Source organism: Bos grunniens, chromosome 24 (assembly GCF_055505025.1).
Source record: "Bos grunniens cultivar Pamir isolate PY7600 chromosome 24, Bosgru_T2T1.0, whole genome shotgun sequence".
NCBI classification, from domain to species: domain Eukaryota; kingdom Metazoa; phylum Chordata; class Mammalia; order Artiodactyla; family Bovidae; genus Bos; species Bos grunniens.
The window spans coordinates 48,744,549-48,761,409 of NC_141188.1; the positions used below are offsets into that span (position 1 = coordinate 48,744,549).

General features: G+C 46.6%; 1 protein-coding gene across 4 annotated transcripts; it reads left to right on the plus strand.

The window, feature by feature from the left end:
- The first annotated feature begins 6,584 nt into the window (after positions 1-6,584).
- Positions 6,585-15,664, plus strand: LOC147346232 (uncharacterized). Of its 4 annotated transcripts, none has more exons than XR_015153490.1 (5): positions 6,585-8,524; positions 9,315-9,460; positions 9,927-10,066; positions 14,253-14,373; positions 14,614-15,664. XR_015153490.1 is itself a non-coding variant. In XM_086372383.1 (5 exons), exons 1-4 carry the CDS (start codon positions 8,387-8,389, stop codon positions 14,270-14,272), a joined length of 441 nt encoding a protein of 146 aa, XP_086228509.1. In that variant the 5' UTR covers positions 6,585-8,386; the 3' UTR covers positions 14,273-14,373; positions 14,614-15,664. The 4 variants fall into 4 exon arrangements, 1 of the variants encoding a protein (XP_086228509.1); XM_086372383.1 differs by having other exon boundaries at positions 9,315-9,515; positions 9,985-10,066; XR_015153491.1 differs by lacking the exons at positions 14,253-14,373; positions 14,614-15,664 and adding an exon at positions 13,797-14,246 and having other exon boundaries at positions 9,315-9,515; positions 9,985-10,066.
- Positions 15,665-16,861: the final 1,197 nt, after the last annotated feature.

Below are 16,861 nucleotides of genomic sequence, written 5' to 3' on the forward strand. Positions count from 1 at the left end.
CCTACCCTTCTTTCTTCCTATTAAAATCTTGCTCATTCCTCAAGTCCTAATGCATGCCCCCTCCCTCAGGAAGCCTTCCTTGACCCTCTGGCCCTTATTATTTGCTGTGTGTGTAGCTTAGTCAACTGTTACTTCAGTGATATCAGCATTGATCCTGGGAGATGCTAACAGATGTTAATGTAAAAAAATCATTCCATTCTCAGATGCGTTTGGGAAACACCAGGCTTAACATAGTTAAATGGGTTTCTTTCAAGCAGAATGACTCAGACCCTTTAATATGCTCATGTAATTGTAACCAGGGTGACCATACAATTTATGATCCAACAGAGAACACTTAGAAAGTGAGAGGGGTGCCATTATTAATGATGCGAAGACAATTGGTGCAAACTGGAACTGTCCCCAGCAAACCAGGACATACAGTTAAAACCTAATTAACAGGTGGAGACAGCAGGCTGGAGGAGGGGAGCTCCCCAAATGCAGACTCCATCTTTGGCTTTGCCCTAGCTCATTTCGAAATTCCTCGAGGGAAGGGATCAGGGCATAAATGTTTCTAACCTGTCACCCACCATTTTAGCCTTACATCCAACAGGCACTCAGCAGAGTATTTTTTCAGGTGAATGAATAATTAGGACATATAGTAAAACCTAATTAAAATCTCTCCAAGTATTGTTTCCAAACCTTCTTAGACCGAGGAATCCTTTGGTTAAGGAGCATACCTTGGGTCAGTATTCTGTGGATCACACTTTGGGAAATGCTGCTGCTGTGTGATCCAACCTGCATGTGAGTTCCTCAAAAGCAGGGTCTGGTCATGTTCATATTTGTTCCCCTTTGACACCTAATGCAATTCCCTGCAATAATGGAGGTTTGATAAAATACCAATTGAAAATTAAAGTAGGAAGAAAATTGCTTTTATTTTCCTTGGGCATCTCAAGTTAGAGGTTATTTTATAGAGTCTTGATACATGTATTAGTCAAGGTTTCCAGAGAAACAGACCAGCAGTGTTTGTGTGTGTGTGTGTGTGTGTGTGTGTGTGTGTGTTTAGAGATAGATAGATAGATGGATAGATGGATGGATAGATAGATAGACATTGATTTATTTTAAGGAGTTGGCTCATGCTACTGTGGAGACTTAGTAAGCCCCCAATCCACAGGGCAGGCCAGGAGGCTGGAGACCCAGAGAAGAGTGGCAGTCCAGGTCTAAAGGCAGTTTGCTGGCAGAATTCCTTCCTACCTGGGGGAGGTCAGTCTTTGTCCTAGTAAGACCTTCAACTGACTGGAAGGCAAACCCACATTATAGAGGGTAATCTGTTTTACTCGAAGTCCATCATTTTAAGTGTTAAACTGCATCCAAAAATGTCTCACAGAAACATTCAGAATAATATTTGACCAAATATCTGGGCACTGTGGCCCAGCAAAATTGACCCATAAGATTAACTATCATAATGCATATGGGAGGCTCACTCACATTTCACTGGAGATGTGTTTGCAGCAGGGATCCAGCTTGAGCCTCCAAAGAGTCACAGGGGCTGAGCCTATGGGATGGACTGGGATAGGGCCGGGAGGACTGGAACTGAGTGGGAAGAGCTATGGGAAAGGCTGGACTGGGGCCGCAAGAACAGCCTCTCCCCACGGGTTCACGTCTGAGCTTTGCAAAGGGAAGAAAACAAAAGAGCTGTGAGCACAGGGCTCCTGAGAAGGCTCAGGGCCCTTGGGGTGCTGCTGTGTCCCAAGTGACAAACTGAGTCACAGAGGTGGGGACAGCAGCGCTCTCTCACTTCAGTGTGGAACATGAATTGACCCTAAGAAGGCCAGGTCTCGGGCGGCTGTAACACTGTCCATATCGCGTATAATTTTAATAGAATCCTTCCTGCAAGGTAGCTGCTATCCCCATAAACACATGCACACACACACACACACACACACACACACCTGCACACACTCCTCCACACACTCAACTTCATAGGCTCTCTTGCAGAGAAGGGTAGCCATGTGACAAAGTTTGAACTGATGAGATCTGAGATGAAACAAGAAGTTTCTGGTGGGGTTTTCAAGAAAACAGGGCAGACTCAGCTAGCATAGGCCCATTCATTAATTTTTCCCTGTTCTCTCTCCCCTTCTTCTGGCCTGGAACATGGATGCGATGCCCATAGGTCCGGTAACCAAGCTGCCATCTAAAGAACCAAAGTCACATGCCAAGGATGGTCAACCCGGAAGGAAGAAGAAGCCTTTTCCTTGAGCACTGCACCTGTGTTGCCCACCCCTGGACTCTGCCATATGAGAAAAAGAACCTCTTATTTGGTTAACTACTTCTTCAGGTTTCTATACTGTCACTCTGCTTATTTAACTTATGTGCAGAGTGCAGCATGAGAAACGCTGGGCTGGAGGAAGCACAAGCTGGAATCAAGATTGCCGGGAGAAATAGCAATAACCTCAGATATGCAGATGACACCACACTTATGGCAGAAAGTGAAGAGGAACTAAAAAGCCTCTTGATGAAAGTCAAAGAGGAAAGTGAAAAGGTTGGCTTAAAGCTCAACATTTAGAAAATGAAGATCATGGCATCTGGTCCCATCACTTCATGGGAAATAGATGGGGAAACAGTGTCAGACTTTATTTTTGGGGGGCTCCAAAATCACTGCAGATGCTAACTGCAGCCATGAAATTAAAAGACGCTTACTCCTTGGAAGAAAATTTATGACAAACCTAGATATCATATTGAAAAGCAGAGACACTACTTTGCCAACAAAGGTCTGTCTAGTCAAGGCTATGGTTTTTCCAGTGGTCATGTATGGATGTGAGAGTTGGACTGTGAAGAAAGCTGAGCGCCGAAGAATTGATGCTTTTGAATTGTAGTGTTGGAGAAGACTCTTGAGAGTCCCCTGGACTGCAAGGAGATCCAACCAGTCCATTCTAAAGGAGATCAGCCCTGGGTGTTCTTTGGAAGAAATGATGCTAAAGCTGAAACTCTGGTACTTTGGTCACCTCATGCAAAGAGTTGACTCATTGGAAAAGACTCTGATGCTGGGAGGGATTGGGGGAGGAAGAGAAGGGGACGACAGAGGATGAGATGGCTGGATGCCATCACTGACTCCATGGACATGAGTTTGAGTGAACTCTGGGAGTTGGTGATGGACAGGGAGGCCTGGCGTGCTGTGATTCAAGGGGTCACGAAGAGTCAGACACGACTGAGCGACTGAACTGAACTGAACTGAATCTTTAATAAGGGACTTCTCTTGTGGCTCATTGTTAAAAAAAAAAAAAAAAATCCACCTGCCAATGCAGGAGGCACAGGTTCAATTCCTGGGTCGGGTAGATCCCCTGGAGCAGGAAATGGCAACCCACTCCAGTATTCTTGCCTGGGAAATCCCAAGGACAGAGGAGCCTGGTGGGCTACAGTCCGTAGTGTCACAGAAGAGTTGGACATGACTTAGCTACTAAAGAGCAATGACAATTTATAATAAACCACTCCGTAACTCTGTGGTTTAAAACAACAGCAGTCACTTTGCTGGGCAGACGATCACCTGCTGTGATCTGGGCAGGTGAGGATGGTCTACTTGTGCTCTACCTGGAGTCAGTTTAGACAACTGGAAGGATACAGGTTTTTACTTATCTGAAGTTTTGCTTACTCACAGGTCTGGTGGTTGATGGTGACCTGGACCAGGGCTTCAGCTGCAATACTTGAATGTGGCTCCCTTGTGCCTGAGTTTCCTTGCAACATGGCACCTGGGCACTAATGTCAGGAAACCCAAGAGAAGGAGAGCCAGGCAGAGGCCAGGCAATCTTCGATCACCTAGCCTAGGGTATTAGGCAGTACTGATTCCACTGCGCTCTACTCACTGAGGTAGCCACAGAGGCCAGTCCAATTGCAAGGAGAGGGGAAACAGACTCCACCTCTTTATGAGACAGAAATACTTGGGACTGGAAATGTGGCTGTGGCCATTCTTGTAAAATATACTCTGCTGCAGCATTCTTATCAGTTTTCTGTTACACGCAGCCAGTTGGCACTCCAGCTGATGGAGGAGGATCCCTGCCACGTGTTCCTCGTGATCATTTCCTCCTTCCCCACCTGCCTCTGGGCTGTCTCATGAGGTCTCATAATGCTGAGATGGTCAGACTACTACTAGTGGGTTGCTGATCTTGAGGGGCAGGAAGCTTCCCAAATCCCATTCAGCCAATGGGCATCTTAACATACTCCTTGATCACCTATAGAAAATATTTTGTGACAGATGTAAAAGAAGTATGACTCAAAATATCTTCAGTCTTATTAGAGTATTAATATTTATAAACATGACCCAAAGAGTAATCAATATGCAAGGGTCAGTAATATGACCCTAGAAGGAGAGATGCAGACCAAGTGCCATAGATGATGAAGCAATGCAACCTCAGTGTGGCCTGAGGCTGATCAGGGATGGCTCCGCGGAAGGCGTGGGATGGGGAAAGGAGTAGAAGGCTTTTCACATAAGAGGCTCAACAAGAAGCCCTTACAGAAACGGGAATGAACTTGGTGTGTTTATAAATCTGGAGGCAAATGGGCTGACTGGACAATGGAATCTTAGAGGCGAGTAGGGAGACAGGGCTGGGGGTGGTGTGGGGTAGAGAAGGAGAGCAGGGTTACAGATGGTAGATTTCTGGGGCATCATGCTGGCCAAAGCCTGCCTCTCCAGGTCCCTCTAATGGGATGAGGCAGGCTAGCTTGTTATCTCAAAGCACAAGGAGTGAGAAGGAAGAGTTCCTCTCTTCCTTGTGACAAGAGCAACCGTGCCTCGCTGATTCAGTCAAGTCACATTTATAGTACCTCTAGTATGTTCCAAGCCCTAAGGACATTGTAATGAGTGTAAAACACCCCTGCTCTTAATTTGCTTCCAGTCTGCTGGGGGTGTACAACAAAAAATGGGCTCCTAGCGTGATGTAATAGTGGGAGACATATAATGATGAGGCAGGTACAAGGTGGAGATGGAAGAAGGTAAAACCAGCAGTCACTGTAGCATGCAGTGTGGTGGGGGAGCCAAGGAAGGTGTCCCCAAAAGGGGGGTTTCTAAGTTAGTGTCTGAGGGACTAGGCCATTCATGGATAAGAAGTTGGCAGAGGAGTAGGCAGGAAGATGAGAGTAGAAAGACTCCTGCTAGATCAGGAATTGGGAGGTCCAGGGCTTCGGTTATACTTTTGTCTCTATTAGCTGTGTGACCTTAGCAAAATGTCTTTCTGTAGGCTTTAAACGTCCTCATCCATGCAATGAGAGTGGCCCATGACCTCTCTTCCAGCTCAAAACCTCTCTGATTGTCAGAAGAAGTTTCTTCTGAAAGGGATTTATATGGAGGTGCTTAAGGAATGCATATGTTTAGTTAATTTAGTAGTTTAGCTTCCTGTGTACAAATTACGGCTACCTCCAGAGAGAGAGGGTTCTACTCAAAGCCTGGCATTCGTTTTGATCACGCTCAGAAATACTGCAGGAAATCATCAACATCGCGCACGAAACCTCCTCTCACTCACACCCCAGACAGATGACAAAGTGATAAGCAGAGCTAATTCCCTGGGGCAATATTTCTTCCCAAAGCATGGATATGGGTGAATTATTGCCATTCTTAATTGCCTAATGATTTTTTTCCCTATCATGTAATCTTTTCGGGGGGTTGTATTTTTACCATCTTGCAAATTCATATTGGCAGAGTGATATACATTGTCGAATAAAACACAGTGGCCAATCCATCAAAAATCAGGCGGCAGTTGCCTTGAGTTTTTTGGAGAGAGACTGGAGGCGGGGAGGAGGAGGGATGGGGAGGGAAGGTGCTGCGGGGGTGGAGGTGGTGGCTTCCTCACTGGTGGGTCAGTCGTTCTCCAGGCTGACCCAGAGACAGCTGAGCATCCCAAGCTACTCCGGGTTCTTTTCCTTCTGGGTCCGAGTTTTGGCCCTTTGGGGTGTTCGCCTTATTAGCCACAGCTGTCTGGGGAACTCAGAAGGCAATTAGACCAGGGAGTGAGCCATTTAGGGGATTGATAATGGAATGTGGATTCTTTTCTCCCTAACTTAATTGTTTGCATCTGACCAGAAATCATTACCAGCTGATGGCTGCTTGGTGGCATCTGTGAACTGGCAGTGACCCAGTGGAGTTCACAGCACATGATGGGAGAGGGTTCTTGGGAGAAACCTAATGAAGAGAGGGTTCTTAGCAGCTTTGATGGTGAGGGGGGATTTCTCCTAGACTTGCGGGTCCTTTGAGAGGAGATTTTGCTACTGTGCTGCCTGCTTTCCTCTTTCAGGAATGTAAGGACCCTTGACAACGGCTGGAAGACTTGCTGATGCCGCGCCCGCAAATTCTCTACGTGGTTCTGCACGTGAGGATTAGCTGAGGATCTTTGCACCCTTCCTTTGCTCCAGGATCAACCCCAGACCAATTATATCTGAATCTCTGGGGGTAGAACCCGGACATTATTTTTAAAACCAGGTGTTTCCAATGTGCAGCTAAAGTTGAGAGGCACCCAAAAGGCAAGAGTCTCATCATCCCTTACTCAGAAACAATTATCTTGAACATCTTGATTGAGGCAAGCACAGGTGAAGGGAATAAGGAAGAAAAGGGAGTGTGGGGAACCCTGCAAGCAATTTCCTCAAGAAGTCCTTATTGAGACCTACTATGTACAGGTCTCTTAGTCAAAAGTAAAAGCTGTTACTCGGGGCAGTTGGGGCCTCACTCATTCTGAACTTCGTGTGTTTATAAACACTGAGTCAACTGGGCTGAGTGGACAATGGAATCTTAGAGGCGAGTAGGGAGACAGGGTTGGGGGTAGTGTGGGGGTCAGAAGGAGAGCAGGGTTACAGATGATGGATTTCTGTGATACCACGATGGCCAAAGACCTCCTTTCCAGGTCCCTGTAATGGGATGAGGGAAGCTAGCTCCAACCACACCACTGGTACCCAGCGGCACCCAAAGTGGCTGATCCCCAGTAAAAGTGAACGGGGGAGCCCAGATGTCAGAAGCTTCTTAAAACCCAGACTGTCACTCTGTGGAGTGTGCAAAGTCTAAAAGAACAGGGAACAAACAAGAAACTTGCACGAAGCCTTTGTCTGAGTCTTTGTAGTTGACTGACGGACGGTTAAGGGAGATGGAAGGATGGACACTGCAGTCCACAACTGACTGCTTGAGACAGAAGAAAAGACATCCTCCTCCTGTGAGGTCTTGACCAAGTCAGCCTCCAGGCACCTTCCACCATCCTTTCCATTTCTCCCCCTTGGTTCCAGCTTTGTAGTCTTTTCCTTTTCGGGAGCAAAAGGCAAATTCATCTCATTTCCCCACAGTTGCTGCCAAATAAGATCCAGGCTTGCTCTGACACAGACTTGTCCAGGGTGACCAACTGTCCGAGTGTGGCCAGGATAGAGGGGACTCCTAAGGCTTCATATTAAAAACTGGGACAATCATGGGTACACCAGGCCACATTAGTCACCATTCAGAAGCACTTAGACCTGTATGAAGGCTAATTTCCTCCTTGGGTTCTGAATTATTTTTTTTTTTCAGTTGTAAATCAAGAATAACATTTGATTTGAAGGCTGAGGACCGCCAGGTAGAGAGGGAATAAACAAGAAATAAACAAGACAAGTCCTAGGAGCGACATAATGTGTCTCCAACCAGAGGATTAAGGGAGATTGGAGCTTTGATACACCTCAGTTTTCTTTTCTATTCTTTTCTATTCACGTACTCTAGGTTCTTTAGCTTTTCTTCAGTTACATCAAACTCTGGCTTACATTTCAGGAGATTATCTTGACTGCACAGAAAAACAGACTGTGATTTCTCTTTTCTGAATCAATTAATAGTTATTAGGGGAAACCACGAAGAGAAAGGCACCAGGCCATGCTCTGGGGAACACCACACTGCCTTAAAGCATTTATGATCTGGTTAAGATGACACCCTGAGCATGTGGAAGGAAAAAAGAAAACTAAATGTAAACAAAATGGAACAGAGGGTCATTTTATCTGCAACAGTGTGGTGCTGAGGTAGAAGTTCAGAGAAGACGGAGGTTAACATGGGTTGGGAATTCTTCATTCAGGTGATACCTGGGAGGAAGGTGACTTGGCTAAATGGAGAAGAGGAAGGAGGGCATTGCACACTGAAGGGTTAAGGGCACTTCATGAGGGAAAACAGCCCTGAACGGGGTGGGTACTGGGAATGATGGGGAGAAACCAACCCCTGTAACCTGGGTTGTCCCTTCCTGAGCAGGACGTGTCCCCAGCCACCGCACGAGGCACGCTGTGGCTGTTTCATAGTTGCCTAGAGGCAGAATGCCTTCTACACTCCATTGGCTCATGATTTTCCTTCTCTCTCTTCCAGGCTAGCCCATCTCCTCCTTAGAAACTGCTGTCTGTTCCTGAGTCCTTTCAGCATCACCAGGAAGGTGGCATGGTAGGGGGTCGGTGTTTTAAAATGCAGGTTTTGTTATCTTTCAGGTATGATGCAGCCAACAAATCAGGAGACAACAGGCATTGGAAACACTGTTCGTTGGAGTTCCCAAGAGGAGGGGGCACTTCAAGCCCTGAGGTCAGTCAGGAGACTGAGAGAGAGAAGTGAACCGTGAGTGAGGACTGTTCTCGCGGTTTTTGCCGAGAAGCAAGGCCAGGCCAGCAGGCTCAGGATTGGCTGGTTTGAATCAGTTCAGTGGGCTCCGAGGTAGAGGGGTTCCCCCTAAGTGTCTGACACCTGGCCTTGGGGTGACTGAGATGGGAAAACATGGCCCCAAGTATGAGAGCCAGAAAAGGAGGTGGTTGGGGGAGCAAGCTCTTTGCTGGAAAGTTTGCACACACTAACCATGCTCCATTGCTATCTCTAGGAATTAGCTAAGCCTTGGGTGGGGGTTCCCTTGTGGCTCAGCTAATGAAGAATCTGCAATGCGGGAGACCTGGGTTCAATCCCTGGGTTGAGAAGATCCCCTGGGAAGGGAAAGGCTACCCACTCCAGTACTCTGGCCTGGAGAATTCCATGGACTGTATAGTCCATGGGGTTGCAAAGAGTCGGACACGATTGAGCGACTTTTCCTTTTTTCGCTTTTCTCCGGTGGAGGTGGGAGTGGGCATGGGGGTGGGCGTGGGGGTGGGCGTGGGGGTGGGGGCCCTCCCTCTCCAGTCAGCAAGGCCCCAAATGTCAGAGCACCAGGAGCACAGAAAAATAAAAAGGTGTGATTAATACAGTTGGGATGTAGTTAATGGCAGGATCCTCTATGAAGCCCTCACTGAAGCATAGTCCTCTTCTGAATGGCTGAATCTGTGTCTGTTTGTATGCACTCCATGTAAGCTCCATCTTCTGTTTTATGCTCAAATTCTTGGTTATGCAGAAAAGAGCTACCATAATGGGCCAGAGATGGCTGCCTTTTGAAAGGTCTGCTTGCAAGGTTGGCCCTCAGCTGGTGTCTGGGAACTCAGATTTCAGGAGGAACTTGGATTCCCAAGCTGAAAAGGATGGGTTACTCTGTCTAATGAGGTCTGTCCTGAGCCCTGATGTTCTTCTGGGAGTCTGGAATTTTGGTACCTGCCAGGTGAGGGTGTTGGCGCCACCAGCTCCCAGTAAAAATCCTGGGCACTGCGTCTCTCAGGTGCTTCCCTGCCTGCTGGACAACCCTTCAGCCTTGTTGTCACAAGTCACCGTGGAGGGGACTAAGCATGTCCTGTGTGGATCTTCTGGGAGAGGATCTTGGAAGCTTGTGTCTGGTTTCCCTCACACTTCACCCCATGCACCTTTTCCCTTTGGCAATTTTGCTTTGGATCCTTTTGCTGTAATAAGCCATGAGCATGACTATAGCCTGAATCCTGTGAGCCCTCCCAGGCTCACCGGTGAAACTGGCTGCAGCCCGGGGACACCTGACCTGCCTGGAATCCCGGCCTTGCTCAGCTTAATTGGTTCGTGAGCTCCTAGGATTCAGGGATTGTGCATCCCTGATTCCTGGCAGGAGCATCACATTAAGACCCAGAACATCCGCTTGTGAAGTTTTGCTTCTCTCCATCCAGCTGCATGGCTTTGAGGAAATCAGTTACCTCTGTGGAGCCTGTTTTCTCATCAGAAATGAAGACAGTAATTCCCTTCCTCATGGTATGTTATGAGTTCCAAGTAAGATATTGGGTGTGAAAACATTCCCAACCCTTAAGACATAATATCACTGAAAAATTACTGTAAATCTATGCACTCCCACTATATCTTGGATAAGGTAGACAGTCAGTGAGTTTCTGCCAAATAGATAAGTGAAGACAAATTATCTCATTCTTTCTTCTCCAAGAGGCCATGGCACCTGGCAGGAATCGGCACACTGAAGAAAACACTTAATTTTCAATCCTTGGGAAGGAAAACTGGAAGAAAAAAAAGAAAAACCAAAATAGCAGGGTTTAGGGTGCAGGGTTCTTTAGTGGTTCCCACTTCCACGTCCCTCCCCCAACACTACAACCGCCCTCCCCACCACCTAGTTGCCAATCCTGTGCCATGGGGTGGTGCTCTCAGAGCCTTGTAGACGCCCTAAGACCATTTGCTTGTGAATCCCTCACTCCTCAGCCCCCTGTCAGCCACCACCAGGAGGAACACGAGGCCTTAATTGATCAGCAGGGCCGTAGCCTTGAGAACTTGATTCAGGTATTGACTTCTAAGGAGCCAGTTTCACTCCGGCCTCCACAGCTAGGAGCGGCTGAACATCAAAACTATTAACCTCTGGCCCGAGCAGTTGGTGAGGCAGCCCAGCAGCAGTAATTAGGAAGTCAATCGGAATCGCCTGTCTCACTTACACCGCCGTGTCAATCAATAGCGCGGTGACAGGTTCATTAGGCCCAGGCCATGCAAGCCCAGCCTGTAACAACCTCATAAAATACACCAACGACTCAGGGCAGAGAGAAATCTGCCCGAAGGACTGCAGTGGATGACAATATGTATTGATTAGGGCTCCAGCAATTTATGAAGTGCTACTTGTTGGCCAACCTTTCTGACTCAGTGCTAAATTTTCCCAAGGAGTTGCCAGATGAAACCAAATATTACCCTTTAAAAAAATGAGAGAAAGCCAAGCTGTTGTCTGACAGGGCATTTTTTACGTTAGTTACTCCTCGCGAATAATCTATCGGGGTAAAACTTCAATAGTTACTTAAGGCTGAAGCGTTACCTTTGTCTCTGTGACCATCAGACTTTGAAAGAAGACATCTATCTGGGGAAGAAAAAATATGATCTGACATGTGATTAGGTAAGACTCTACCTTCGGAGAGACAGGGTGATTTAGGCATTCATTTCTTCTTGGCGATTTTAATGGTTCGTCTGAGTTGTTCCAGAGGGAAGGCTGACACCTGGCTTTGCAGGGCTAATTTAAGAGTGCAATAGAATGAGGGGGTGTGTGCAAAAGGGTGCCTTCTGGCTCTTTCCCCATCATCGTGGATAACATTGCTTGACCACACTGCAGAGACCTTGCCTGCCTCAAAGTCTGCTGAATAACAGGGCAGTTATTCTGAGCCTCATTCTGGGCTGTGGCCTTGAAAAGAGCACAAGGGGAGGTGATGTTCACTGCGCAACCGGAATTACAAGGGGCCTCCCTGTTAGCCTTGGCATACACCAGAGGCACGTGGAATGTCAAATGTCCACTATTTCCTCTGTCTTCAGTGATCAACATGCATTATCTAGACCTATGAATTCATGAACAAGTGGTGGCTTGAAGCTGCTTTATGTTCAGTCACTGTCATGTCCGACTCATAGTAACCCCAGGGACTGCAGCTCACCAGGCTCCCCTGTTCTCCACTGTCTCCTGAAGTTTGCTCAAATTCATGTTCATTGAGTCAGTAATGCTATCTCACCATCTTGTCCTCTGCTGCCCCCTTCTCCTTTTGCCTTCAATCTTTTCCAGCATCAGGATCTTTTCCAATGAGTTGGCTCTTGGCATCAGGTAGTCAAAGTATTGGAGCTTCAGCTTCAGCATCAGTCCTTTACATAAGTCCTTTATGTACGAGAAGACTCCAAAAATTCATGACATGTCCCAAAGTTAGCCTCCATTTGAACTGCCCCCAGTGGCATGGCCCTGCTACACACAGGAGCAAGTATATCAAAACAGGGCTGCGGTGGTCAGAGGCAGGCCTGAGGGCTGAGTTCAGTCCATGTTTTGTTATAAATTAGACCCCGACCTCACTGAGTGCAGTGTCTTCATCTGTAAAATGGGATGAAAAAATGTCACTGCTTCTACCCAACGTGGCTATTATGAATCTCAGATGGAACAAAACATCTTTTGTCAAATACTATAAAAGGCAGTTTCTAGAAAAGACACCAGCTGTGCTCATCCAGTTTCCCAGGTGGAAGGGAGCTTCCAAATGGCTACTTGTAAGCTGAGCTTCTCTCCCCTGACATCTCCCCTGGCATGCCCCGATCAATCAACCCACAAACATTTATTGAACTTTGTAAGATATTATGGATGATCTTTACTCCCCTTTTCTGATCTCACTTACAGGAATTCAGTAACAACAAGGCAAGGGAAAATATTGGCTTTTCCCAGTGAAGTGACAAAACAACTCTAATGTAAAACCAATTCCTTAGGCAGGAATATCTTTTGTCTTGTGGTTCCAGGAATCTGGCTTATTTGTCCCCAAACTCTAGTCCACTGTGGGCTTCCCTAACATTTTCTCTGTGATTCCTTTTCTTTCCGAGTCATTGTACTTGTAGCTTCCTTTAAAAGCATGGAAATAGGAATGTAATTTCTTGTGAAACTAGACAACAAAACAAATTTAAAAATGAAAATAAAATATAAACAGAAAGTAACAAAATTCAGACAACACGTCCTAGCTGAAGGTGACCCTCACCTGTCTTGTGCTGCTCAGTGGGTGCAGGCTAGCAGTTTCCATGGCCTTTTGTTTTGTTCTTTCCCTGGGCCAGTGAAGTCTCTGGTTTTGCCTTGTAGTTTGGGCCTTCCAGTTCTAAGTGAGTGGGACACTCAGACTGAGGTTAGGGATGGAATTGGTCTGGAATAGCTGCTGGGGCCAGAGGATTCTCTGTGCCTCCTGGACCATTTTGGACTTAGTTCCCAGGCCCACAGCCTAACAAGGAAGGATATCTATCTAGCCCTCCAAGACTCTTCTGCTGCACCCAGAACTATGAGCCCTGAAGGAGACACCTCTTCCTCTATATGACTGGGGCTCTTCACCACCTCTAATGATCGCTGTCTCTTCCTGTTTTGAAATCTCTGCCAGTTCCTGTTTCTGGTCTGAGAGGTCTCTTGTTAAGAGTTCATTGGCTAAGCAGGTACTTGACAGACACGAGACTAAACATTTTCTGTTTGAGGTACACCAGCCATTCATCTCCCAAGGCTCACCTCTCTGCTTTATCACTTAGGCATGTGACCTGCCTTCTTTCCCCAAAGGACTCTTCTTAAACCCCTGCCCCAATGGGCTCAAGACTTTACAACTTGAGGACACACTCAGCCAGGGAAAAAGCAGTCCCGATGGTACTCTCTAAGCTCACTTTTAACTTTAGAAGCCCTTCCACACCCTTGACCTCATTCTCTCCTTACAGTGGCCCCATGAGGTTTGTGTGATATACAATGTTAGTCCAGGCAACAAAGGGCAATGGGAGCTGATGTCCCCCAGGGAGGCCACTGTGAGAGTCCCAGGGCCCATCTGGGTACTCAGAGGAGTCTTGCTCTGATCTCCACCTCCAACTCCATCATCATCTCCAACGTGCCTCAGTTTTGACCTCCATGAAACAGAGTGATGTCCTCATTTAAAACATCACAAAGCCTCCAAAAATGTAAAACCATGAAAAATACGAAAAGTTCAGACTGGGCTTTACCTTCTAAACTACAATCTTCCCTCAGCAGCCACAGGGGATTGGTTCCAGGACCCACTGTGGACGCCAAAATCCGAGGATGCTCAAGTCCTGATGTCGGGCATCCATATCCACAGTTCTGCATCCACGGATTCAGCCAACCATGGATGGTGTTCCACTGTGTACACGTTGAAAAAAGTCCATGTACAAACAGACATATTTCAAACCTGTGTTGTTCAAGGGTTAGTTGTACTTTGCTGTTTGTACTTACATGTCATCATACCAACAGTTTAGCAGAAAATCATGTTATCTTATTCATCACTATATCCTGGTGCCCAGCACAAAGCCAGACACAGTACAAAACTGCTATTATGAATTGATCTTTGTTTATCAGAGAAGTGGGGAAAAGTGGGTGAGCGATTATAATTTTTTAAAAGGTCATGTTATGGAGAAGGTCTCAGTCCTCCTAGCTGTTGACAGTGGCCTTGTTTGTCTTGTGGCTCAGGTTTAATCTGGAAGCTATGATGGGCCATGCCTTGGGAAACTCACCCTCTTCCCAGCTGGAGTCACAGCTCTCAGCCCTCTGGGTCATGTGTTACTGTCAGCTCATCACACTGGAGAGATAGGTATCTGTGAGGCACCAGAGGGGTGTGTGTGTGTGTGTGTGTGTGTGTGTGTAAGGGGAGGGGACCAGGAGTGACCCTGTGAGCCTGATACCTCCTCTGGCAGCACTCTGCCTTAGGGAACTGGGCCCCCCTCCTGTCTGCACCGTGAGCATCCCTACCCCGACTCCCACCCATGAGCCCTGAATATCAGCTCCAGCAGAGGCAACTAGAGAGCAAGATGCTGACTTCCTCTTCTCTCAGGCACAAGCAAGCCGGTGGAGGCTTCCGAGTATGCTGGTTTGCAGTGAGGCCTGCAGCAGAAATCCTCAGCTCCAAGACAGAGGAACCCGCCAATAACGACTTTTCCTTGCACCTGTGCCTGTTGCAACCATTTTTATCATTTTGCCACGCTTCATTGACCAATGGATTTTTTTTCCAGCTTTGCACTTTTTTTATTACTATTATTTTTATCTTCATCATTACCTCCGTGCCTCTGATGGCATTTAGATATGAACCGCCCATGAACCTTCAAGCCCGATTGTGCCATGACAAAAATATTGTCGTTTACATTCTGTGCCAAAGTATTATATAAAAACACATCAACGAAAAGGAAATTCAGGAAGCTGGGAGTAAAGATATATAGTCAGCAAAGTATATAACTTCTGGCATATTACTGCTTAATCCTAACATAATTATTCTCATCCTTTTATTTGATTAACTTCTAATGGTTCCTCTTGGTGTTAAAGGTCCCACTCTGATCATTTGATTTTAGTGTCTGCTATAATTACCGATAATGTTCTTTGCAAGACAATTTAATGATAACCGCATAATGGCCTGTATGAAGAAAGCTGCAGGGTTTCAAAGCTTTTGAGTAATATAAAATACATTAGACTAACACAAGCTATCAACATGACAGGGAATGTTTGATTTACACTCAGGACTAGGTTATAGCATTGTGGATTTTTTTCTTTTCCTTTTCTTTTTCTTTTTTTCCCCCCTCTTTGCAGCCGTTGACAATAAATGACAGAACAGTTGGACAATCTGCAACTTGCTGATTGCAAGAAAAAACTGTCTGGCAAAGTTTGGAGGCAGCCAGAGGAGCTCTAGGGGAGCGGTGTGCCCGGGGCAGACTGGAACAAGAGCCGGGAGCCTGATCCCTGGGGACCGAATTCTCCTTCTGCTGGGAGGGTCAGCTGAAAGGGAATCTATTCACTCTTCTCCTGCTGTACCAGGTCCCAACAATCCTGGTTCTGTCTGTTAGTTATATCCACCAGCTTATTTTTACCTGCCAGATCCTCTTGGGTAGCTGGTCTCCATCAATTTACTGCTTTTTGAATCAATATAATAATAATAATCCTGTTTTCATTCACTGGATCTCTTCTTTTCCCAAAACAAGCAAATGAGCAAGCAAAGCAGAAAACCTGGCTAAAATAAAAGAACCGTTTTGTCCAAATCCTCTTGGTCATCACTCCCCCGGCTCTCTCCCTCTTCATCAGCATTTGGTATCTGGGAGCCTGGCATGTGTACCTCTTTCACTTGAAATCAAGTAATCACTCACCACTCTGGCCAAATGCAGCATAATTGATGGTGTGAGTGGATGGAGAAAATTTCCTGTCAGAAAAAAAAGGTTAACTGTGGACATATTACACCAGGGTCTCTGATTCCAGGATAATGGCATTTGGACAAAAGTAGGGCCCCGTCCTTTTTTATAGCACTTTATGCCCCATTAGTATTACTGCAAGTCCCAGGACCTGTCTGTTCAGGCACTTAATCAAAAGCAATGGGTTGAAAATCATGTTCCAGCTCTCCTCATATTTGATTCATTCCTTCTAGATAGAAGAAGTAAAAAACACATTACTAGCATCAAAACAGCCCATGCATTATGTGCTAAGCAGTTGAGAAGGCTATCATTGGGTTTTATCCCTTTGGGTGCTTGGATGGACAAGTACTTTCCTATTCATCCATTCAGTGGACTGAAGCAGCCATATTTCATTTTTTTTTCTTCCCCTGACAGACAATCCGTTAGTTTCCCACAGATCTCTCTTTTAAAGACACATTCATGTCACTTGTTTTAATTGTAGGCCCTAGGCAGCAAAGCCCAGAATGTGTGTTCGCACATAGATGCGCGCGCACACACACACACACACACACACACACACACAACTGGAAACCCACTACTTGGATGTAGCTCCTCTGAGAGCCAAATCTAATAATAGGAGAGGAACATTTCTTAGGGGAAGAATTAATTTATACACTTAATTACTCGGGATCCACTTCAAGCTCTCCGCCTTAATGCTCTTTCTTTTGGAGAGAGTTTTTAACTAAACGCCCAGTGTTCTGACAGACCCCGAGGAGAGCCCGCCTCATTTAGAGGGAGGGACCTGGCCCCCTTCCCAGTCCTTGCCACCGTGGCGCGCTCCCCCCACCTTTCCCGGAGGAGCGTGGGCATGAGCCGTGGACCGGCTACCCTGCGCCTGGTGGTAACGATCGCGGTCTGAGCGAGAGGGGC